General features: G+C 37.2%; 1 protein-coding gene and 1 pseudogene across 2 annotated transcripts in view; one reads left to right on the forward strand and one right to left on the reverse strand.

The window, feature by feature from the left end:
• CCNB3 (cyclin B3) overlaps positions 1–26,889 on the forward strand; it is a 50,174-nt gene that overhangs the window by 11,763 nt on the left and 11,522 nt on the right. The window contains exons 5-7 of one of the 2 annotated variants that reach the window (XM_059158197.1): positions 5,935–8,833; positions 9,671–9,769; positions 11,002–11,094. In XM_059158197.1, coding sequence (XP_059014180.1) covers positions 5,935–8,833; positions 9,671–9,769; positions 11,002–11,094 — 3,091 coding nt within the window. The remainder of the gene's footprint in view (positions 1–5,934; positions 8,834–9,670; positions 9,770–11,001; positions 11,095–26,889) is intronic. The other variant, XM_059158198.1, reaches the window with a different exon arrangement.
• Positions 23,223–25,915, reverse strand: LOC131821854 (large ribosomal subunit protein eL8-like; annotated as a pseudogene).

The following is a 26,889-nucleotide window of genomic DNA, read 5'->3' on the forward strand; positions in this document are numbered from 1 at the left end:
AGACTCAGATGGTAGTATTTTTAGACGGTAAAGAAGAGTATGTGACATCTTTTGACCTCCTGTTGTCCTCCACTGAGAACATGCTTAGTGAGCCATAGTGGTGATTGCCACACTAACCCTTAGGTGCTGCGGTGAGCCCAGATGTGCTTGCTGAAGTGTTATGGGCCTCTTCTCTCTCTTTCCATGGCATGTGCATATTGAAGGAGCCGTTGTCATTGGGAAGTTTGCCAAAAAGTCTAGTGCTCATCTTTTCTTTCTTTTAGTAATTCAGTCCCTGTTTGAGCTAGTCTGTGCTTGAGATTGCGGTGGCAATTTTCCAGGGGATACTCAGCAGCTGGCTGATAGCTTGCCAGTCTGCTTATCTCATTAGAAGCTTTTGGGAGAGGTTTGTCCCTTGTTACTGGAGAGAAATTACTATCTCTCTAGGCCAAAAACCCATGTTTTCCAGATGTTGCAGGGATCTGTTCACAGGTTCTGCAAGTAGATATGAGTACTTTCATTTGGGTTAGAAAAAGGATTTACCTCTAGGAAAACTTATTAGAAGAAGAGTTAGAGGGTGAAGTGAGTCTTTTCTATAACCTCTCCTCATCCTGGTGGGAATTACTTTCAGGAAAGAAAAGAATAAATTAGCTAGTTAGCTATGGTAGGATTAAGCATGGGTTCCAAAGGGTAAGAGAAAAAGTTGGGGAATTCCAGGAAATTAACATGGTAGGTCTACAAGACACTTTTCTAATTATCTAGCCAAAAGAAATCAAACCAGATAGCATTTATCCCTACTTAGTTTTTTGCTGAAATGAAATTCGTGGGATTTCTATGTGTATTTTGACTTTAATTCCCTGAATTATTTTCTTCTGATTTTCTTTTATAATTCTGACTTCAGCAGGGAAATCCTTACAAAGTACCATAAACATTCTTGCCTTCATTTAGGGTTCAGTGGAAGGGATCTTAATTAATAACACTAGAACTAGTGGCTGACATTTATTGAGAGCTCACTATAATCACACATTTTTCTAAGTGGGCTTTTTTTGCCAACAGCTTTGTTGAGATATAATTTACATACCATACAATTCTTCCATTTAATGTGTATAGTTCACACATTATGTACTGAAAGCTTTCAGTATATTTGAAGTTATGTAGCCATCACCACAATGAATTTTAGAACATTTTCATAAATCAAAAAAAAAAAAAAAACCCAAAACCCCAAAACAACAACAAAAAACCCCTTCAACCAATATCTTTAGCTACCACCTCTCAATTCCCCCATCCTTCCCAGCTCTAGGCAATCACTAACCTTGTTTCTGTTTCTATAGCTTTGCCTATTCTGGGCATTTCATATAAATGGAATTATGCAATGTGTGGTCTTATGTGTCTAGCTTTTTTCATTTAGTATAGTGTTTTCAAGCTTCATTCACATTGTTTCAGGTTTCATTACTTTTTGTGGACCAATAATATCCCATTGTGTGAATATACTTTACTTTCCTTATCCATTCTTCAGTTGGTGGACATTTGGATTGTTTCGACCTTTTGCTTATTGTGAATAATGTGGCTATGAACATTTGTGTACGAGTTTTTTTTTGAACACCTATTTTCGATAATTTTGTGTATATACCTAGGAATGTAATTGTTGGGTCATATGGTAATTCTGTGTTGATCTCAATGAGGAGCTACCAAACTGTATTCCATAGTGGTGACACTATTTTACATTCCTACTAACACTGTATGAGGGTTTCCAATTTTATACAACCTTGCCAACCCTTACTATTTTTTTTTTATCATGGCCATTCTAATGGATGTGAAGTGGAATCTCACTGCTTTAGATTTGTATTTTTCTTTTGGTTTTTAAAATTTTGTTTATTTATTTGACAGAGAGAGCATAGGCAGGGGGAGCTGCAGGCAGAGGGAGAGGGACAAGTAGGCTTCTAGCTGAGCAGGGAGCCTGATATGGGGCTCCATCCCAGGACCCTGGGATCATGACCAAGCTGAAGGCAGATGCTTAGCCACCTGGGCCACTCACGTGCCCCCAGATTTGCATTTTTCTGATGACTAATGATATTGAGCATCCTTCATGTGCTTATTGCCTTTTGCATACCTTTTGGAGGAATATCTATTCAGATCATTTGCCCATTTAAATAATCTAGTTTTTGAGCTTTTCATTTTTAAGTTGTAAGAGTTCTTTATATTTTTTAGCTATATGTCTTTGATCAGATACGTAATTTGCAAATATTTTCATCTGTTCTGTGAGTTGTCTTTTCATTTTCTTGTTGGTATCCTTTGAGGCACAAAAGTTTTTAATTTTGTTGAAGTTCAATTTATTTTTTTCCTTTGTTCCTTATGCTTTTGCTTTTGGTGTTCTATATAAAAGACCATTGCCAAATCAGAGGTTACAGAAATTTAAGATTTTCTTTGCAGAGCTTTAAAGTTTTAGCTCTTTAGGTTATTGACTCCTTTTGAGTTCATTTTTGTTGTTAGTGTGTGTTAGGGGTCTAACTTCATTGTTTTACATGTAGATATCCAGTTGTCCCAGCACTATTTGTTAAAAAGACTAATCTTTCTCCACCAAATTATCTTGGCATCCTTGTCAAAAATCAAATGACTGTAAATGAAAGTGTTTATTTCTGAAGTCTCAATTTTATTCCTTCAATCTACACATCTGCCATTATGCCAGTACCACATATCGTGACTGTTGTTGCTCTGTAGTGCATTTTGAAATTAGGAAGTGTGACTCTTCCAACTTGTTCCTCTTTTTCAAGACTGTTTTGGCTATTCTTGGTTCTTTGCAATTCCTTACAAATTTTAGAATCAGCTTGTCTGTTTCCACTGGGATGTTTACAGAAGTTGTCTTGAATCTGTAAATCAGTCTGGGGAGTATTGCCATCTTAATACTAACTCCTCCAACCCACAAACATGGGATGTCTTTTCATTTATTTAGACCTTTAAATTCTTGCAACGTTTTTGTAGTTTTCAGAATATAAGTTTTGTACTTCTTTTGTTGAATTTATTTCTAAATGTTTTATTCTTCTCGATGCTGTTGTAAATGGGTTTGTTTTCCCAATTTCTTTTTCATACTGTTCATTTCAAGGATATAGGAATATATATGATTTTGGCATATTGATCTTGTATCATGGAACCTTGCTAAACTTGTATATTAGTTCTAATAGTTTTTGGGTATATTCCTAGGATTTTCTATATGTAAATTATATCATCTGCTAATACACAGTTTTACTTCTTCCTTTTCAATCTGGAGGCCTTTTGTTTTATTTTTTTGCCTAGTTGCCCTGGCTAGAACCTCTAGTACTATGTTGAATAGAAGTATCAAGAGTTTGACATCCTTGTCTTCTAAGAATTGGGTGACCGACTTATTCTGGTTTTCCTAAGATTTGCCCAGTTTTAATACTGAGACTCTTGCATCCCCAGAACCCTCTCAGTCACAAAGAGAGTTGGTTACTCTATCAGGGAAGCCTACTCTGATCACTCCAGATCTATGGTATCATAGATACTCAATACCTATTTCCTATACTAATGTTTCTTAAGAGCTGGATTTGAAGAGGCAGACAGGAGCCAGATCACTAGGGCCTTGCAGATCATGGCTAAGAGTTTGGAATTTATTCAGAGGATAGAGGGATTTTTTCCTAAAGCATCAACAATGCTATATGAGTTATATACTGCTACACTACAACTCTCCCACCCTCTAAAGAAGAGTTGGATATCCTGTCTTTTCCCTGATCTTAGGGGGAAATCACCCATCTCTCACCATTAAGTACAATGTAAGCTTTGGGTTTTCATAGATGCCCTTTGTGAAGTTGAGGAATCTCTTTTCTATTCCTAGTGTATTAATTCCTTTATCATGAAAGGGTTTTGTATTTTGTCAAATGATTTTTCTGAATCTATTGAGATGATCATGTGGCTTTTGTTTTCTATTCCATTAATATGGTTTGATACATGAATTGAATTTTGGATGTTAAATTAATCTTGTATTCCTGGGACAAATCCCACTTGGTCATGGTGCATAATACTTTTATGTGTTGCTGGATTTGATTTGCTAGTATTTTGTGGAGGACTTTTGCACCTATATTTTTAAGAGATACAAGACTATAATTTTCTTGTGATATCTTTGTTTTTGGTATCAGAGTAATATTGGCTTCATAGAATGAGTTGGTAACTGTTCTTATATCTTCAATTTCTTGGGGTGGTTTACGAGGAACTGGTATTGATTTAGATGTTTGGTAGACTTCCCCAGCAAAAACTTCTGGGCCTGGACTTTTCTCTGTGGGTAGTTTTTATATTAATTCAATATTTTTGTGTTATAAGTCCACTCAGATTTTCTATTTTCTTTTAAAGTCAGTTTTGGTAGTTTGTATCTTCTTAGGAATTTGTCCATTTTATCTAGCTAAACTGATTTATTGATATACATTTAGTTTTGAACTGTTCTTTGTTTTACATGTTTTTATTGCATATTAATCAAATCTTCACAACAGCCCTATAAAGGAGGTAATACGATTCCCATTATATAGCCGAAAAAAGTGAAGCACAGTTAACTTGCCCAGTGTCACCTAGCCAGTAGGTGGAGGAGTCAGGATTTGAATCCAGGCATTTTAGCTCTAGAAGGCATACTCTTTATCATAACTAGGTTATCTGAAGGCTGTTCTCACCAGGAGGGACCTGGAATCTATCTAGGCACTGTGGAACCTCTCTAGGCACTTCCTTTAAAAAATACAGTGATTTTTAAATTATATATATGGGGTTGTACAGCCATTACCACTATCTAATTTTATAACTTTTCAACCCCCACCCCCAAAAAAAGGCCTGACCCCATTAGTAGTCCCTTTCCTTTCCCAGCCTCTCATTCTACCCCACTTCCCTGCCCTTTTCCAGCCATAGGCAACCACCAATCTATTTTCTTTTATGGATATACCTCTATGGTTATGTCTATTCTGGACATTTCATAAAAATGGAATCAGATGATATCTAGTTTGGGGGGCATTTACTCTTGTTCAGACTGATGATTGTATTTGCCTTAAATTCTCTCTTATTCTGATTTCTAGTCCTCCAGTGATTTGGTCACACTAGGTTAGTTACTAATTGGACATGAAGTCCTATTCAAAACAAAGCTTTGAATCTGGTCCTTGTGAACAAATGTCCGTTGTGGTCTTTTTATTTTCTCCACTGGGAAAGTATCTCATGAATAGCTTAGGTTGAAGGGGATGTGGTTAGATACCACCAACATTAAGTACCAGTCCACCTTTCTTTTCTAAGCCTTCCTAAGCTCTCTCTTATAATTTTCTCACAAGCCTTCAAACAATATTAATTTCAGCCTACATTTTACCGGATGCCTGGTGCTGATGGACAAAGATAAATAAATGGGGACGCCTGGGTGGCTCAGTTGGTTAAGCAGCTGCCTTCGGCTCAGGTCATGATCCCAGTGTCCTGGAATCGAGTCCCACATCGCGCTCCTTGCTCAGCAGGGAGCCTGCTTCTCCCTCTGCCTCTGCCTGCCATTCTGTCTGCCTGTGCTCGCTCTCTCCCCCTCTCTCTCTCTGATAAATAAATAAAATCTTTAAAAAATAAAAAAATAAAAAAATAAATAAATGTAGCTACTGAGGGAGACTGATATAATAGCAAATAACTCATACAGTGTGGTTTTAGAATAAAGACTTTGTATATAAATAAAGGAAATAATTCATATATAGTAAAGCACAACATGGATTTTAGGGGAAATTTTTCAGAAAAGTGTGAGAACCTAGGCCATAGAAACTATACAGGGTGCTACTTAGTTGATTCTCTATGGTACCGTTTGATTTTTACCCTTTAATCTATCCCTTGAGGTTGAAGCCCTTTCCCCTTTTATAACTTTGGTAAATATAGCAACAAAATGAGATGGTTGGTGGGGATTCTAGGAACTACATTCTTCTTACTCAGACATTGTTTCCTTTACAGTTATAAGCCAGAACCTTCACCACTAGTAGTTTCTACTACCCTGGTACCAAATATTATGGAGAAACCACTAAGTCTGGAGATATCTACCATCTCTAAAACAACCACTACTGAGGAGGTATCATTTTTCAAAAAGCCATTGATTTTAAAAGAGGAACTCATTACTGAGGACACAAGCCTTTTCAGGTCATTTTCTTTAAGAAAGTCCACAAATCAGGGGGAGATACCCCTCATGGACAGGCCACCATCCTTACAGGAGGAGGCTGACAGCAATGATGAGTTTGTTGTAGAGCCAATGACTTTTGGGAAGAAGCTTAAGACTGAGGAGGCAGACATCACCAAAGGAACATTATCCTTAAAGAAGATGAGCACATATCAGGGGGACTTGGCTTTGCAGGACATCACTTTTGAAGAGAATTCCTTCATTATGGAGCCAACAAACTTTAGAAAGAAGCCTAAAACAGAGGAGGCAACTTCCATCAAGAAGGTGTTATCTTTAAAGAAGAAGAAGTATACCACTCAGGGGAAAGTGTCCCACATGAAGAAACCACTAGTGTTGCAGAAGACCACTTCTGAAGAGGAGTCTCTCATTGAGGAGCCACTGACTTTCAATAAGAAAGCTACCAGCAAGGAGGCAGGCTTCATCTTGAGGCCATTATCTTTAAAGAAGAAGTGTACTATTCAAGGGCAGATGGATCACTTGAAAAAGCCATTAGAATTGCAGAAGACTATCTCTGGAGAGAAGAAACTCATTAAAGAGCCATTGTCTTTTAAAAAGAAGCCTAACTCTAAGGAGTCTCTCTTCCAGGAACCATCTGCATTGCAAGAGAAGCACACCACTAGTGGGGAGGTGGTCCTCTTGAAGAAGCCACAGGCATTGCAGGAGGAGGACACTAAGGATAAATTTCTTATGGAGCCAATGTCCCTTAGGAAGAAATGTACTACCAAGGAGACAAATCCCACCAAGAAGTCATTACCTGTAAAGAAGTGTACCATTCAGGGGAAGATGTATCACTTGAAGAAGCCATTAGTATTGCAAAAGACCACATCTGGAGAGAAGTCATTCATTAAGGAGCCACAATCCTCTAAGAAGAAGGACACAACTGAGGAGTCCCTTTTCCATGAGTCATCCATGTTACAAGAGAAACACAGCATGGAAGAGGAGGTGTCCATCTTGAAGAAGGCCTTGACCTTGCAAAAGACTCTAACTGAGGAGGAGTCACTTTTAAAGGAGACTTTGGCTTTTAAGAAGAAACGTACCATTGAGGAGGCAATCCCCACTGTAAAGCCATTATCTTTAAAGAAGAAAAAGTGTACCAGTCAGGGTAAGGTGTCCTACTTGAAGATGCCACTAGTATTGCAGATCACCTCTGGAGAGAAGTCACTCATTAAGGAGCCCTTGTCCTTTAAAAATAAGTCTACCACTGAGGAGGAGTCTCTCGTCAGGGAATCACCTGTGTTCAAAGACAAGCATACCATGCAGGGGGAGGTGGCTCTTTTGAAGAAGCCAGGGGCATTGCAGGAGAATGTTGATGGTGAAGATGAATTTCTTATAGAACCAGTTCCCTTTAGGAAGAAAGGTATCAGAGATGAGGCGGTCTCTACCAAGGAAACTTTATCTATAAAGAAGAAAAAGTGTGCCAGTCAAATAATGATGTCCATCTGCCAAGAACTGTTGGACTTGCAGAATATGATTAGCAAAGATAAGGATTCTTTCTTTATGGAGCCAGTGTCACTTAGGAAGAAGTCTTCAACTGAGGAGACAATCCTTACCAAGACACCGTTATCTTTAAAGAAAAAGCAAATCACTCAGGGGAGAATGTCCCTCTTAAAGAAGCCACTGGTCTCAGAGGACACCACCTCTGAAGAAGAGTCAGTCTTTAAGAAGCTATTGCCCTTTAATAAAAAGTCTGTAACTGAAGAGGAGCTCCTCTTCCAGGATCCATCTCTTTTGAAAGAGAAGCACACCACTCTGCAGGAGGCGTCCCTCTCAACTAAGCCACTGGCCTTGCCAGAAAAGACCACCACTGAAGAATTGTATATTAAGGAACTATTGACTTTAGAGGAGAAGCCTACTACTGAGGAGGAATTTCTTTCTCCAGAGCCGTTTTCATTGCATGTTAAACCTACCAACAAAGATGAATCCCTCTTCTGGAAGGCTTTGGGTTTGCAGAAGACTGATACCAAAGAGGATTCCTTGAAGGAGCTGTTGGACTTGCAGGAGAAAAGCACTACTGAAGAGGAATCTCTTTTAAATAAACCATCAGTTCTGAAGGAGGAAGTCTCCACTGAGGTGGCAACAAGCACTGAGGAGCAGTTATCTTTAAAGAAGAAACCCATTGCTCCGGGGGAGGTGTTCCTATTGAAGAAGCATTTGGCCTTGCAAGAGAATATCACCAATGAAGAGTCCCTTATTAAGCAACCACTGGCTTTTCAGAAGCCCAGCATTGAGGAGACCATCCCAAGGGAGTCCTTGGCCTTGCAAGAGAATCCCACAGTTGAGGAAGAGGCTACCCCGTGGGGGCCCTTGGCCTTGCAGGAGAAGCCCAGCAGTGGGAAGGAGACCATCTTCAAGGAGCCTTTTCAGGAGAAACCTACCCTCAATGAGACATTCCATGTCAAGGAAACATTTGCATTAGATGAGAAACCCACTACTGGGAAGGAGTTGTCCCTAAAGGAGCCATTGGCCTTGCAAGAGAATACCACCCAAAAGGAAGATAACTCTCTCAAAGATTTCCTGATCCTCCAGGCTGAAACCAGCTCACATGTGTCCAGCATAGCCCCTGAATCCAGAACAGGCATGTCCAGTGTGGGCAAGTTCAATACCACAAGCACATCCAGTGCTTGTGAATCTAGTTTCAATAAGCCTTCTTCATCTTGGGGCAAGAAGTCACAGAAGGAGGTATTCTTTCTCTTTCTTCTTAAATTAGATGATGTGTTCTTTGTTGTCCTGTAGGTAGCTGCTAGCAAAGAGATTTTTTTTTGCCTTCCTAAGTAATTGATCTGTATATAGTAGGCTATAGTAAATCAGGCTGGCCTTGTGGGATCTCTTGACTTTCCAATTGGAATTAAAATACACCCAAACAATTAGAAAGTATTTATTACAGGAATACCCACAAGGATCTGGAATATTTGTGTGTGTGTGTGTGTGTGTGTGTGTGTGTAAACTACCTTTCTTAGTAATTGCAATCTGCATTACAGTAGACTCCAGTCAAAGATGAGTAAAGCCCACAGAAGCATCTCCCAAGGAAGTTGGTATTTAAGTTGAAAATTGGAAGGATGAAGGAATGAGATTGGCAAAAAGGAGGAGAAATACCCCTCTTGTAGATAAAACAAACTGGGTAGAAGTGTAGAAGGGAGGAAAAGGCTACCAAGAAGATGAATTGGGTTAGATCAAAGCATTGGGACAAAACAAGTGACCTAAGGAGATATATGACACAAGTTGGAATAGTAAAATAAGAGTGTTTTTCCTGGAGAGTCTTGAGCTTACCTGTAAAAATGATGCCTAGTTCCTAGGGCAGAGCAGTCATGTGCAAGAAGGATTAAACATTTCTTGGTCATTTAGCAGCATGAGTATTGAAGGACCAAGGGGGTGCTCTGTTGTGGCCCAGGATATATGGGGCTTGAGGAAACTTAGCAGAAGATGACACTGGGAAGAAAGGAGGGCATGCTTTATGTGTATGTGCTAAGCCTTCTTTGGAATCTTTCTCCCTCTAACATCTTTTTGGTGATTTCCAAGCAGATAACCGCATCGGAGGATATTGACAATAACTACAGTGATCCATTTTTCAACCCCATATATGCCAAGGATATCTTTAGTTACATGAAGGAGAGAGAGGTATGTAGGTGGCTGTTGGAGTGGAACAGTTTCTAGGTCTCATTTCCTCATCATTCCATCCTTCAAAATGCAAGTTGAAAGGGGAGGTAATAATGATGATTACAATAATAACAGCAACAACTGACGTCTACTGGTAGCTTACCATAAGTTAGACATTGGGGCTAAAGTGTTTATAGACATTATCTTGTTTAATTCTCCCAATAACTTCATGATGGTAGGTATTATTATCTCCTTTTTATAGATTGGAGAAACTGCTCAGAATCACACAACTAGTATATGGTAGAGCTGGAATATGGGCTAAAAGTCTGATGACCTTGAAGACCATTAAGTCTGCATCTCTAATTGTTGAGGAGACAATCTCAGACACAAAAATAGTAGTCGTCTTCTGAGTGGCTGCTCTTAAAGATCTTTTCCCTTCTCTATGCAAGTTTCTGGTGACATATGTGAAATCACTCTCCAAACTGGTGACACTTTCTTCCTCTTTAAAATCAGCCAGTTTCCTTGACCACTAAAATTCATTGATGGCAAATTTTCTTCTCTCTCTCATTCTTTCTCTCTCTCAATGAAACAGAGGGACCAAGATTATCTAACAACTAAAATTTTAGCAGGCTATGCATAAGAGCGAGGATGAATATCTTGTCTTCTCTCTACAGACATAACATTTGATTAACTGACTCCAGATCCTTTACTTTTTTCTGGCGTAGCTTGGAGGAAGTAAGAGATAGCTTTGTTATACTACATGCATGGGCCTTAGCTCAGTGGTGTCAGTTTCACTTGAGATCTTGTTAGGAATGCAGAAATCTAGCCTCATCCAGGCCTTCTAAATTAGAATATGAATTTTAAAGATCCCCAGGTGGTATATGTGTTAAAGTTTGCAAAGCACTGCTCTACTTTAGATTAAATTGCAAAGAAGGGGTGGAACCTCTTTGGTATTTATTGATAGGTATATTCCTATCCATATTCCATAGTCCCCCTAGGCTCCTCCATATCTACCCTGATGCTTGAATATGATGTGCATCCATTTCCCAAGCATTACTAGAACTTGTCTGGAAGAGGAGACTTTGATTGGCTGATACCAGCTGAAAATAATGAGTTAGAACTGAAGAAGTTAATTACATTGTGACAATTTCTTTTTCTGAGATATTGGTTGCAAGTATTTTTTTCCTTAAATTACAATTTTTGAACTATAAAGAGAGTTTACGGATTAATATTTCTTTTTTTATTGCTGCCAGGAAAAGTTCATACTTAAAAAATACATGAACAGGCAGACTGACATCAGCAGTTGCATGAGGGCCATTCTTGTGGACTGGCTGGTAGAGGTGCAGGTAAGCCTGACAACTGGTGCTTTAAGGGGCTGCTCTTTTCTGATTATTCATTCAGTATCACCAGATGCTAAGCATGGTAAAAATTTTCTGGGCCTACAGAGCTGAGCCTTCAGGGAGCTTATGATCTAGGGGGCAAGATAAGACATGCAGACATATGAATACAATAAAAAATAGAATACCCTAGGTACTATAAGAATGTTATACATAAGATCCTGTGAGAACCCAGTGGAAGGAGACACTACTTCTAGAAAAGGCAATGATGGTACAGTAGTTCAATCATTATCAGAATTTTACAAAGTCTATTTCATGATTTGGATAGGGATCAGTGACAAAGCCTTTCAAGTTTTGGGTGAGATTGGTGATAGGAAGGACAGTGTGGCAGACATGGCAGGACCAGACACGGCAGGTAGCTATTTGCCTGGAGTTGGATGTTGAGGGAATATTGCTATGAGTACTTAGTTATCCTTTTACATGAAGGAAGGAGAGTCCAGAATAGTACCTGGCACATAGTGGAGTATCAATAAATATTTGTTGAATGAATGAAATCGAGTGGCTTGCTGTGGCATTTGCAAGAAAATATAAGGCATAGGCTATGCCCAGAAGAGTCTTAGCTACATAATTAGGAAGAAAAGGTAATATAGTCTAATATCCTTTATAGAGTTTGAGAGGGGTGGTTCAGGGTCACTTTGAAGTAAAAGACCAGGAAAATGTAGTAGACATGATATATTTGGATATCAGTAAAGCATGAAAATGCCTCTCATCTTATGGAAATAATGAAGAATAATGAAGTAGATAAGAGCATAATTTGAGGGGGTGCCTGGGTGGCTCTGTCAGTTGAGTGTCCAACTCTTGGTTTTGGATTAGGTCATGATCTCAGGGTAGTGAGATCAAGCCCTGCACTGGGCTCCATGTTCAGTGGGGAGTCTGCTTGAGATTGTCTCTTTCTTTCCTCCCTCTGCCCCTCTTTCCCTGACCCTCTCAAATAAATAAATAAATAAATCTTTTTAAAAAGAGTAGAATTTGGGTTGATCTTACGTAAGTGAAACTGATCCCAGAGATTGCTGATCATTATTAAGCTAGAAGGAGATTTCTAGAAGATTGCCAGTGGACTTTGTTCTAATCAACATTTTTATTAGTGATGTAAATGATAACAGAAAAGATAAACTCATCAAATATTGCATGGCATGAGACTAGGAGTAGGGACAGGAAATAAATGGATATCAGATGAAATATCTCTACTAGCTGGAATGATGTACTGAATTTTTTAAAAATTTAATTTAGTTTTATTTATTTATTAACATAATGTATTATTTGTTTCATGGGTACAAGTCTGTGAATTGTCAGTCTTACACAAATTCACAGCACTCACCATAGCACATACCCTCACCATTGTCCATCACTCTGCCATCCTATCCCCCCCACCCCCAGCAACCCTGAGGAACTGAATCTTTTTTTAAAAAGCCTTTGTTGTTATTTTTATTGCACAAAAATTCACATTCGTCATAGGAAAGTAATATAATTACCTGTGATCCCACAACTCAGAACCACTGTTAATATTTGTGTGTATATTATTCCTCCATTTCAAGTGGTAGTCATCTGTTTTAGGGGCACACTTCTAGTGCATGGATCATAGAATCACAGATACCCAGGTCCCATCCCATATTATCCAAACAGAATTGTGGGGGTGTGGTGCAGGCATATACATATATTTTTTGTTTTTTTTTTAAATATTATTTTATTCATCATAAGTGTACTCTTTAATCCCCATCACCTATTTCAACCATGCCCCCAACTCACCTTCCCTCTTGTAACCATTAGTTTATTTTCTGTAGTTAAGAGTCTGTTTCTTGGTTTGTCTTTCTCTTTTTTTCCTTTACTCTTCTGTTTTGTTTCTTGAATTCCACATATGAGCTAGATCATATGGTATTTGTCTTTTTTGGATGGACTTACTTCACTTAGCATCATATTTTCTGGCTCCATCCATGTTATTGCAAATGGCAAGATTTCATTCTTTTTCATGGCTGTATAATATTTCAGTGTGTATACATACCACATCTTCTTTATCCACTCATCTATTGATGGACACTTGCATTGCTTCCATAGTTTGGCTATTGTAAGTAATGCTGCAATAAACATAAGGGTGTGTGTATCCCTTTGAATTAGTGTTTTTGTATTTTTTGGGTGAAGGGGCACATAATATTTTTTAAAATTATTAACATATAATGAATTATTTGCTTCAGGGGTATAGGTCTATGAATCATCAGTCTTACACAATTCCCAACACTCACCATAGCACATACCATCCCCAATATTCATCACCTAGCCACCCTATCCCTCCCCCAACTCCGCCTAGCAACCCTCATTTTGTTTCCTGAGACTGAAAGTCTCTTATGGTTTGTCTCCCTCCCTGGTCCCATCTTGTTTCATTTTTCTCTTCCTTCCCCCCATGACCCCTGCCCTGCCTCTCAAATTCCTCATATCAGAGAGACCATATGATAATTGTCTTTCTCTGATTGACTTATTTCGCTTAGCATAATACCATCTAGTTCCATCCATGTCATTGCAAATGGCAAGATTTTGGGTTTTTCAATGGTTGCATAGTACTCCATTGTATATATAAAACACATCTTTATCCATTCATCTGTTGATAGACATCTAGGTTCTTTCCGTAGTTTGGCTATTGTGGACATTGCTGCTATAAACATTCGGGTGAATGTACCCCATTGGATCACTACATTTGTATCTTTAAGGTAAATACCCAGCAGTGGGATTGCTGGATCATAGGGTAGCTCTATTTTCAACTTTTTGAGGAACCTCCATGCTGTTTTCCAGAGTGACTGTACCAACTTGCATTCCCACCAACTGTGTAGGAAGGTTCCCCTTTCTCCGCATCCTCGCCAGCATCTGTCATTTCCTGACTTGTTAATTTTAGCCCTTCTGACTGGTGTGAGGTGGTATCTTACTGTGGTTTTGATTTGTATTTCCCTGATGCTGAGTGTGAGCACTTTTCATGTGTCTGTTGGCCATTTGGATGTCTTTGCAGAAATGTCTGTTCATGTCTTCAGGGCACATATATTTTTATAAAGCTCCACAAGTGATTTTTTAAAAAGATTTTGTTTATTTGTCAGAGAGAGCACAAGCAGGGGGAGTGACAGATGAGGAAGAAACAGGTTCTCCACTGAGCAGGGAGCCTGCTGAGCAGGACCCTGGGATCATGACCCAAGCCAAAGACAGATGCCCAACTGACTGAGTTACATAGGCACCCCTCCACAAGTGATGTCAATGTACACCTTTTGATAGAGAATCACAGTACTAGAAAACATGTATAGTGTTTTTATAACTTTAATTTTTATATTTTAAATAAAAATGGACTTTTTGGTATATAGTTCTATGAAATTTTAACATTTGTTTTGAAATAAGAGTCACAATAATTTGCAAAAAACAGTATAGGGAAGTCCTGTGTACATTTCACCTACTTTGTCCTGATGGTAACATTTCACGTAACTATAATACAGTGTCATGATTAAGGCTCACAGGCCTTAAATTTCATCAGTTTTACATGCATTTATTTGTTGTGTGTGTTTAGTCTGTATAGTTCTATCAAACATGAAAATTTTGTAAGCACTGCTACCACAGTTAAGACACAGAACTGTTCCATTACCACAAAGATCCCTCATGTTATCCTTTTATAGCAACAGCCATCTTCCTCCCCTTACCTTCCTGTCCCTGGGAACTCCTAATTTGTTTTCACATCTATAACTTTGTAATTTCACAAATGGTATATAAATGGAATCATACAGTACATAACCTTTTTAGATTGACTTTTATCCTTCACCATAATTCCCTTGAGATCCACCTGTAGGACATAAGAGTTCTGGTTGCTGTGTATCCTTGTCAGCACTTGGTATTGGTATATTTTTTAAAGATTTTATTTATTTATTTGACAGACAGAGATCACAAGTAGACAGAGAGGGGTGGGAAGCAGGCTCCCTGCTTAGCAGAGAGCCCGGTGCGGGGCTCGATGCCAGGACCCTGAGATCATGACCTGAGCCAAAGGCAGAGGCTTAACCCACTGAATGACCCAAGATGCCCTGATATTAGAATTTTTTAATTTAAGCCATCTAATAGCTGGGTAGAGGAGTCTCGCCATAGTTTTAATTTGCATTTCCTCGAGGGCTAATAATGTTGAACATCATACTTGCTTGTCATCCATCTATCCTCTTTGGTGAAGTGTTTTAAGTCTTGCCCATTTCTTAAATGGGTTAGTTTCTTTTCCTTTTTTAAAATTATGTTCAATTAGGCAACATATAGTATATTTTCTTTGTGTCAAGTTATTGAGAGTTCTTTACATATTCTGAATATAAACCCTGTGTTTACACCCTGTGATTTACAAATATATCCTACCAGTCTGTAACCTTTTTATTCTCTTATTTGGGTTTTTCACAGAGCAAAAGTTTTTTTTTTTTTTTTAAAATTTTGATAGTCTAGTTTTCAGTGTTTTCTGTTATGGATTGTGCTTTTTAAGAATTTTCTGCCTAAACCTAAATCATGAATATTTTCTCATATGTTATCTAAAAGTTTTATAGTTTTAACATTAAATCTGTAATCCATTTTGAGTTAGTTTTTGTGTTGTAGGAGGTTTTTGACGTCAAAGTTCATTTTTTTTTGCATATGGATGTCCAGTTGTTCTAACACCATTTGTGGGAAAATATACTTTTTTCCCACTAAATCGCTTTTGCACCTTTGCCAAAAATCAGTTGACCTTATATGTGTGGCTCTATTTCTATACTTATTTCTATATTCTCCTTTATTGATCTGTGTCTGTCACTTTGCCAATATCACACTGTCTTTATTCCTGTAGTTTTATAGTAAGTCTTAAAACTAGGTAGTGTGATCCTTCCACCTCTGTTCTTTTTCTTTCTCAAAATTGTTTTAGTTTTCTAGTTCCTTTGCTTTTCTATATAAATTATAGAAAGTTTGTTTATATCTACAAAAAAGTCCTGCTGAGAATTTGATTGGAATTGAGTTACATCTTGTGCAGAAAATAGTTAATAGGCCAAATACTGCTATCCTTAGAAAGTCCTATTTGCGGGGTGCCTGGATGGCTCAGTGGGTTAAGCCTCTGCCTTTGGCTCAGGTCATGATCCCAGGGTCCTGGGATCGAGCCCCGCATCAGGCTCTCTGCTCAGCGAGGAGCCTGCTTCCCCGCCTCTCTCTGCCTGCCTCTCTGCCTACTTGTGACCTCTGTCTGTCAAATAAATAAATAAAATCTTTAAAAAAAGTCCTATTTGCAAAGTTCACCTTTGTCTGGGCATCTGAGAAGTTGTCTGGTAAACATTTCCCTACACTTCTATAAAACCGTCCCTTAATGCTAACTGTGCCTAAACTCTTTGTATAAACAATGTGGTTTATTCTGAACTCTTGCTTTCCTTTTGTGAGTCTGAAAGTTTGGTACATGCAAGGCAGAGAGTGTTTACATGACCAGCTCCCGATAAAATCTTAGGCACTGAGTTTCCCTGTAGATGGCACTTTATGTGTATTGTCACATTTCATACCTGGAGGAATTAAGTACATCCCGAGCAGCTGACTCAATTGGGGTAAGACTCTTGAAAGCTTGTGTCTGGTTTTTGGCAAGTTTTGCTGATGTTCTCATTTACTTGATTTTTGCTTTCTATCTTTTGTTATAATAAATCATATCCATGAGTATGACTATATGCTGAGTCCTGTGACTAGGAATTGCTTTACCTTGGGGTGGTCTTGGGGACCATTAACACACACTTATGGGTGAATTTGAAAAGAATTAACATTTTTCCATGTTGAAACTTCCATACCAATGAATGTGGTATGTCCTTCATTTATTTTGGCGTTCTTTGATTTCTGTCTTTTTATTTTTAATTTATTTAAATTTTTAAAAGATTTTATTTATTTATTCATTTGTCAGAGAGAGAGAGAGAGAGCACGCACAAGCAGGCAGAGTCGGAGAGAGAAGCAGGCTCCCTGTGGAGCAAGGAACCTGGGATCATGGCCTGAGCCGAAGGCAGCTGCTTAACCAACTGAGCCACCCAGGCGTCCCAATTTCTGTCTTTTTACCATGTAGATCCTGTACATGTTTTGCTCGATATCTACCAAAATATTTTATTTTCTTGGACCTACTGTAAATGATATTTTTTTAGTTTAAATTCAGTTAGCCAACATATAATACATCATTAGTTTCAGATGTAGTATTGTAAATGATATTTTTAAAAGTGTAGTTTTCCATTTGTATATTACTGTATGAAATACTTATATTTATGTATTGACTTATTAATTCTTAGGAGTGCTTTTGTTTTTATAGGTTTCTTGAGATTAGCTACATAGACAAATATGCCGTTTGCAATGGGGACAGTGTTATTTCTTTCTTTCCAATATGCATGATTTTAATTTCATTTTTGTGTTTGTTTCATTGCACTGTGTAGGACTTCTTTTATGATGTTGAATAGCAACAGTGAGAGTAGACCACCTTGCCTTGTTCCTGATCTTAGGAAGAAAGCTCTTAGTCTTTCAAAATTCCTATGATCTTAACTGTATTGTTTTTGTAGACACCCTAGATCAGGTTGAGAAATTTACTATCCATTCCATGTTTATCATGAATGGATGTTGAATTTTGTCAAATGCTTTTTTCCTCCCACGTCTGTTGATACAATCTTATTTGTTTTAGACTATTAATAGGACAGATTACATGGATTGATTTTCAAATATTGAAGTAGCCCCATTTTGGGGATAAGCCCCACTTGGTCCTGGTGTATTATTCTTTTTATGTATTGTTGGATTTTATTTGCTAGTATTTTGTTGAGGATTTTTGTATTTGTGTTTATGATGGATGTTTCTCTGTAGTATTTTTTTTTCTTTTTTTTAAGATTTTATTTTATTTTTTTGACAGAGATCATTAGGCAGAATGGCAGGCGGGAGTGGGGGGAAGCAGGCTCCCTGCTGAGCAGAGAGCCCGATGCGAGGCTTGATCCCAGGACTCTGAGATCATGACCTGAGTCGAAGGCAGAGGCTTTAACCCACTGAGCCACCCAGGTGCCCCTGTACTATTTTTTTTTGTACTGTCTTTGGTTTTGTTATGAGAATGGTACTCACTTTAAAAAATAATTTGAGAGTATCCCTCTCTTCTGTTTTCTGGAAGAGATGCGTGGAATTAATGTTATTTATTCTTTAAATGTTCTGTAGAATTCACGAGTGAAGTTATTTGGGCCTGAAGTTTCTTTTTCCTGAAGAATTTTAACTAAGAATATAATTTCTTTAATGGTTATTATAAGATATTCAAGTTACCTATTTCGTTTCAGGTGACTTTTGATTTGTGGTTTGTGGTTTTCAAAGAAATGGTCTACTTCATCTAAGTCCAATTTATGTGCATAGAGTTCTTCCTGTATTCCCCATTTTCATTCCTGATATTTGGTATTTGTGTCTTCTTTTTGTTTATCAATCTTGCTAGAAGTTTCTCAATTTTCTTGATCTTCTCAAAGAACCAGGTTTTCATTTCATTCATTTTCTTACTGTTTTTTTTTTTTGTTTTTAGTTTTATTGGTATCTGCTCCAATTTTTTATAGTTTCCTTTTGCTTTGGGTTTAATTTGTTCTTCTTCTAGTTTTTTAAAAAAAAATTTTATTTTTTAAATTTCTTTTCAATATACCAGAATTCATTGTTTATGCACCACACCCAGTGCTCCATGCAATACGTGCCCTCCATAATACGCACCACCAGGCTCACCCACCTTCCCACACCCCCGTCCCTTCAATACCCTCAGATTGTTTTTCAGAGTCCATAGTCTCTCGTGGTTCATCTCCCCCTCCAGTTTCCCTCAACTCCCTTCTCCTCTCCATCTCCCCATGTTCTCCATGTTATTTCTTATGCTCCACAAATAAGTGAAACCATATGATAATTGACTCTCTCTGCTTGACTTATTTCACTCAGCTTAAGGTGGATGCTTAGGTTATTGATTTAAGACCTTTCTTTTCTTTAATAGAAGCATTTAATGCTATACATTTCTCCCTAAGCATTGCTTTAGCTGCAAGCCACAAATTTTGGGAGACATCCTCTTTGATCCCTGGACTGTTAAGTTTGTCATTTGCTATCCAAGTGTTTGGAGTTTTTGCTATTATTTTTCTGTTATCGATTTCTAGTTTAATTCTATTGTGGTCAAAGAAAACACTATGATTTTAATTCTTTAAAAAGTTTAAAGGGTTATCACTCAGGATATGTATGGTCTGTCTTGGTGAATTTTCCAGGTGCACTTGAGAAAATATGTGTTTCGTTGCTGTGGGATGGAGTGTTCTATAAATGTCAGTTGGATCCATTGGTTAATGTCAGTTTCTTCATTACCCTTGCTGTTTATCTGTGTACTAATTCTGTTGCTGAGAAGAGTACTGAAATTTTCAATTATAATTGTGAATTTACATATTTTTTCAGTCTTGTCATTGTTTTCTGTATTTTGAGGAACATACACATTGAAGATTAGTTATATCCTTTTTATAGTGTTTTTATGACTTGCCTTTCTTCTCATGTAACAATGTTCATGTAATTGTGAGATCTTTCCAGTTAAAATAACGTATTTCTATATCATTTATGTTGACTACATAGTATTCTGTTCTTTAGCTGTCCTTATTTATCTAACCCCCTATTAATGGACATTTAGGCTATTTCTAAATTTTACTCTTAGAAATAACCCTATAGTGAACATACATATGCTTCCATTGTTCATGATTGTACTGTTGTTTTTCTGTATTAAATTACTAGGAATAGAAGTATTAGATCAATACAGTGCATCTTTAGAATATTTGTACATATAGGCACTGTTCTTCTGAAATATGCCCATTGTACTTTACTGAAGAAAAATTATTTTCTCATAATCTTACCAAGATAGAGTGTTATATTTTTTGCCATCTGATAAATGAAAAACTTGAATGTGTTATTTTAAGTTGATATGTAGTGGCATTGGCATTTTAAGGAGTTAGGTCCATCAGTTTTTTTCTTTATGGTTTTAAGATTTGTTTCTTGCTTTGAAAAGTCTTATCCAGTCATATTTATTTAAATATTTCTCTGATTTTTTTCTAGAACATTCATAGTTTCATGTTCACATTTAAATCTTTGTCTAGAATTTATTTTGATTTTGGTGTCAATACTTATACACCTTCCCCTAGTGATTATCCAGTAATTCTAATACCATTTATTTGTTTTCTTTATCCACTGGCTTGAATTGATATATATTTTTATTATTAAGTATAGCTGATTTACAATGTTATATTAGTTTCAGATGTACAACATAATGATTCAGTAATTCTGTACATTACTCCATGCTCACCATAATAAGTCTAATTACCATCTGTTACCATACAGCATTATTATAATATTATTGACTGTATTCCCTATGCTGTACTTCTCATCTGTGTGACTTAATTGTTTTTTAACTGGAAGTTTATCCCTCTTAATCTTTAATCATGTATACTTGGGTTTGCTTATGGTCTTTCCAATTTTATTCTTTAGTACATTTGTCTATTCTAATATCAGTAGTATGCTGTTTTTATTATCATGGTTTGTAACACATTTACTGCCTCTTCACTTATTTTACAAAATATTCATGGTTCTCACATGTTAATTCTTCCAGGTGATCTGTAGAAAGTTTTGTCAGTTTTTCAAAAACAGTCTGTTGAGATTAATTCAAGGAGAATTCACAGATTGAACAAAATCAAGCTTTCCAAACCAGTTATATCTGTTTTGTTACCAGGTCTTCTTTTTAATTTTAAGTTTTAGAAGATTTTTTCATATTGGTTTCACTGACTTGAAAGATTTTTTCTTGGGTATTGAGGAATTTTTTTTTAATGTTACGAGTGTTATCCTTTTATCTTTAATTTTAAAATGTATTCATATATTGAGAAAGCAATTAATATATTTTCTGTACTTATTTTGTATTCATCTACTTTGCTGAACTAGTCATGGTTATTTAGTTGACTCTTGGATTTGATTGCTTATACTTTATTTAGAATTTTTGCTTCTGTATTCACAAATAAGATTCCTTTGTAAGTTTTTGGCGCTGTCTTTATTAAGTTGTGGTACTAGGACTGTTCTAGCCTAACATAATTAGAAAAATTTTTCTATAGTACTAAGTTTAACACAGGAATTATTTATCTTGGTGAATTGGCCCATGAATTTATTGATGCATCGTGCCATTCGTGTGATCATTCTTAGATAACTTTATAACATTGATGATTATTGGCTTACTAAGGATTTATTATTCTTCTTGAGTCGTTTTGTGGTTTATATTGTCTTTAAAAATCATCCAGTTTGTAGGTTTTCACAGTTATTGTCACAGACTGTATATGATATTCTTTTATAATTCTTTGTAATTATTTCTTTTTTCATTTAAAATGTGTGTGTTGTGTTAACTTGCTTCCATGTGTTTGCATACATGTGCATGCTGTCTTCAATGTTCCTTGCAAAGGTTTCGTTCAGTTTTCTGGGCAAAGAACCAGCTCATGGATATATTCATATAACTTTTCCGTTTTAAAATATTTATTGACATCTGCTTTCATATTTGTTATTTTACTCTTAGTTTATTAAAGTTTATTTTGTTGTTTTCCCTAGTTTCTTAAAATGCATGCTTAGTCTAATTTAATTATTTATGACTTCATAATAAAAGCTTTAAAGTACATATTTTCTTCTAAGTAATATTTCTGAGTACATCTCATTAATTTTGATAGTGTTGTAGCTATCTGGTTTTTTTCCTCAATAATCTGTGTTTGCAATTTTTATTTCTTCATTTTGTTTTTTCTTTAAGAATAGTGCTTACCATTTTTAAAAAATGCTTTTCTTTACTTTGTTTGGTTTATCCTTTTGTTGCCAATTTCCAGATTTATCATACTGCGTCTTGAGAATGTGACCTGAATGATAATTTCTATTTTTCTTAAGTTAATGAGATTTTCTTCATGGCTTCAGACATAATGGATTTTTATAAATGATTCACTGATGTTTGTAGAAAATAGGTATTCTCTATAGAATACAAAGATCATTCTATCAATTAATTTTTGACTTAATAATTATTATATAATTTATATGGTAATTTATTTTTCTGCTTAACTTATCAAAGTCTAAGATCAATGTGGTAACCATCCACAATCATTGTTTAGTTAATTTCTCCTGGCATTTCTTCACCCCCTCTGTCTCACCTTAAACCCTCTGCCCCATACAATTTTTTAACTATAAATTAATATATGCTTATAATATGTGTGTATGTATTCATACAGATTTGTGTATATGTATATGAATAAAATCAACTATTTTCTTCTTATTCCTCAGAGGTAACAACTATAAATAATTTAGTGTGTGTATCCTTCCGGATCCTCTTATGGGTATATTATCACTTTTATTAAATTTTGACTATCCTTTCTTCAAAAATCCTAAATTTTATGAGTAATGCATGATTGTACACACATATAGGCATATATACATATAAAAGTGCAGTTTTTTAATGAATGTGGTTTTATGATATTTTGTTATATTAATAGGTCATGCTATACACATTGCTCTGCATTTTGTGGTTTTAAGAATGTCTTAGTAGGGCACCTGGGTGGCTCAGTTGGTTGAACGTCTGGTTCTCCCTCTGCCTGCTGCTCCCCCTACTTGTGCGCTCTCTCACTCTCTCTATCTTCTCTCAAATAAATAAATAAAATCTTTAAAAAAAACAAGAATGTCTTAGTAATCTTTCCATATGATTATAGGTCTACCTTATTTTTTAAAGTGTTGCATAATATTCTATTATATGGATATAGCCCATTATTTAATCAGCTTCTCTAGTGAACCTGTTCTTTTAATTGCCTCTCAAGTACGATGAGATAGTTCGCACACTTTTAGTTTATTTCTGCTTCTATTTTTAGTCAAGATAACAGATCTTTAGATCTGTATTATTACTATTTAATACACTACCTTCCCTACAATAATTGTTTTTGACATAGATATGTTTTCCTTAATTTTGTCCTGTATATCACGAGTCCTTTCAGTCTGAAGATTCAATCTTGCTTTGGCTCAGAGAAAATTTTTTTGAAAGATAACTTTGTATTACTTTCATGTTCACAAAATTCAACAGCATACACTTAGCCCAGTTTGGAGGCCAGATCTTTAACCTTTGCTTTTTCCAACTTGGCAATGCAAACCACCAACTTTATTTTATTTTATTTTAAAGTTGTTATTTATTTTCAGCGTAACAGTATTCATTGTTTTTTGCATCACACCCAGTGCTCCATGCAATCCGTGCCCTCTCCAATACCCACTACCTGGTTCCCCCAACCTCCCACTCCCCGCCCCTTCAAAGCCCTCAGATTGTTTTTCAGAGTCCATAGTCTCTCATGGTTCACCTCCCCTTCCAATTTCCCTCAACCCCCTTCTCCTCTCCATCTCCCCTTGTCCTCCATGCTATTTGTTATGCTCCACAAATAAGTGAAGCCATGTGATAATTGACTCTCTCTGCTTGGCTCATTTCACTCAGCATAATCTCTTCCAGTCCTGTCCATGTTGCTACAAAAGATGGTATTCATCCTTTCTGATGGAGGCATAATACTCCATAGTATATATGGACCACATCTTCCTTATCCATTCGTCTGTTGAAGGGCATCTTGGTTCTTTCACAGTTTGGCGACTGTGGCCATTGCTGCTATAAACATTGGGGTACAGATGGCCCTTCTTTTCACTACATCTGTATCTTTGGGGTAAATACCCAGTAGTGCAATTGCAGGGTCATAGAGAAGGTCTATTTTTAATTTCTTTTTTTCTTTTTAAAGATTTTATTTATTCACTTGACAGAGCGAGAGAGATCACGAATAGGCAAAGAGACAGGCAGAGAGAGGGGGAAGCAGGCTCTCCGCTGAGCAGGACCCTGATGTGGAGCTCGATCCCAGGACCCTGGGACCATGACCTGAGCCGAAGGCAGAAGCTTTAACCCACTGAGCCACCCAGGCGCCCTCTATTTTTAAATTCTTAAGGAATCTCCACACTGTTCTCCAAAGTGGCTGCACCAACTTGCATTCCCACCAACAGTGTAAGAGGGTTCCCCTTTATCCATATCCTCTCTAACACATGTTGTTTCCTGTCTTGCTAATTTTGGCCATTGTAACTGGTGTAAGGTAGTATCTCAATGTGATTTTAATTTGAATCTCCCTGAGGGCTAGTGATGATGAACATTTTTTCATGTGTCTGATAGCCATTTGTATGTCTTTGTTGGAGAAGTGTCTGTTCATATCTTCTGCCCATTTTTTGATATGATTGTCTGTTTTGTGTGTGTTGAGTTTGAGGAGTTCTTTATAGATCCTGGATATCAACCTTTTGTCTGTACTGTCATTTGCAAATATCTTCTCCCATTCCGTGGGTTGCCTCTTTGTTTTGTTGACTGTTTCCTTGGCTGTGCAGAAGCTTTTGATCTTGATGAAGTCCCAAAAGTTCATCTTTGCTTTTGTTTCCTTTGCCTTTGGAGACATATCTTGAAAGAAGTTGCTGTGGCTGATAATGAAGAGATTACTGCCTATGTTCTCCTCTAGGATTCTGATGGATTCCTGTCTCACGTTGAGGTCTTTTGTCCATTTTGAGTTTATCTTTGTGTATGGTGTAAGAGAATGGTCAAGACCATTCCATGCTCTTGGATCAGAAGAATAAACATTGTTAAAATGTCTATACTTCCTAGAGCAATCTATACTTTTAATGCCATTCCAATCAAAATTCCACCGGTATTTTTCAAAGAGCTGGAGCAAATAATCCTAAAATTTGTGTGGAATCAGAAGAGACCCCAAATCGCTAAGGAAATATTGAAAAACAAAAATAAAACTGGGGGCATCACGTTACCTGATTTCAAGCTTTACTACAAAGCTGTGATCACCAAGACAGCATGGTACTGGCATAAAAACAGACACATAGACCAGTGGAACAGAGTAGAGAGCCCAGATATGGGCCCTCAACTCTATGGGCAAATAATCTTCGACAAAACAGGAAAAAAGACAATCTCTTCAATAAATGGTTCTGGGAAAACTGGACAGCTATATGTAAAAGAATGAAACAAACCACCAACTTTAGATCCAAGACATTACCTCTCCAGTGACGGTGGATCTTATCCTACCTGTCGTTGTAATTGGTCCTAATAGCTTCCACCAGCTTAGCCAGAGCTGCTTTGTCTTCTGAGTTAGCCTGTGTGAAGACGGCAGTGGTGTAGGTCTTCCTGCAGACCAGACACCTCAGCCTGGCCTTCCCCTTGATAATGCAGTAGGGAACCCCCATCTTACGACACAGGGAAGGCATGAAGACAACCAGCTTAATGGGATCCACATCTTGTGCAATCACTACTAGCTGAACCTTCCTGTTTTCCACCAGGTGGTGATAGTATTAACCCCAACTAGAAGGACAGGCAGCTTCTTAGTGGGGACATCCTCTTTGCCAGTAGCTTTCTCTTCAATCTGGGCCAACAATCCCTGCTTCTTCTCTTGCTTGGTCTCTGGTCCATATTTGTGGGCCAGTTTAAGCAGTTTTGTAGCTCTTTGGTGGTCCAAGGCCTGGGTGAACTCCTTAATCACAGGAGGCACTTTTATACATTTATAGTGGATAGCCTTTTGCTGCTGCAGCCTGATGCAGCAGGCCATTTGACAAAGTGGGTGAGGTCCCTTTTGGGCTGGATGTCCTGTCCAATGCCAGAATTCTTGGACCTTTTCTAAAATGGGGGATTGACCACCACCTTGGCCTCCTGCTTCTTCACAATAGCAGGGACTGGGGCTACCTTCTTCTCCCCAGCCTTCTTTCCTTTTGGCATCTTGGATGGCTAGAGGAGAGACTGGCTCAGAGAAATTTTTATTATTTATTTCTCTTCAGCCTCTTATCTCATTCCGAGTGTGTGTGTATGTGCATGTGTGTGTATATATCTCCAGAATCTGTTCTTGTGTCTCAGGTTTTCATTTATTATCTTCAACTCTCTCTTACCTCTCAGTTCTGGGAGAATTTTTTAAAGCCTTTGGAATTATTGATTTGACTTTTGTCATAACCGAATGTACTATTCACTTCCGCTAGTACATTTTTAATTAAGTAATTGCTTTCTCATCAGAAACCAGTCTTTCTGGATCTGTTCTCTTTTCATACAGTGACCTCTCAGATCTTGTTAAGAGTGTACTTTTTAAAGTTTATTTCAGTTCTTTGAAGTGGAAAGGTTTCACAAGTGGACACTTGTGCTGGTTTCTCAGAACATTGCTTCTTGAAAAATTACTTGTTCTTTTTCATATAAATGGGTGATTTTCTCTATTTATTCATCTTTGCAGGAGATGGTTTTTGAGTTTTGGAATTTGAGATAAATTTTGTCAAACTTGTCTCCTCCTTTGAGACCAAGAGTACTCTTTATATTTTCTATAGTTATTTACTTATTTATTCCCTTTTGTTCCTTCTTACCCATCCCCAGGTAAGGAGCATAATCGTTTATGAAGAATTAGAAGGGTGTGCTAGCCAAGGGTGGTTGTGAGGGAGAAACCATTGCTACAGTGTTGAAAGGCTTCTTTGTTTGTTGTAGCTTCTTGAATTATCTAGAGCACTACTACTTTTCTCTAACTGGAACAAAGTCAGTCTCCTCATTTGGAGCCTGATGCTGAGGTGACAGAAAACCATATCATGTGAAGAATAGTTAAAGGAAGTCAAGTTATTTGGTCTAGGATGGAAATTTATAGGAGATATGGTAACTGTCTTCAGTAGCTGAAGGGCTGTCACAAGACAATTAGACTTGCTCTGCGTAGTCCCGAGTGG

Source organism: Mustela lutreola, chromosome X, assembly GCF_030435805.1.
Source record: "Mustela lutreola isolate mMusLut2 chromosome X, mMusLut2.pri, whole genome shotgun sequence".
NCBI classification, from domain to species: Eukaryota; Metazoa; Chordata; class Mammalia; order Carnivora; family Mustelidae; genus Mustela; species Mustela lutreola.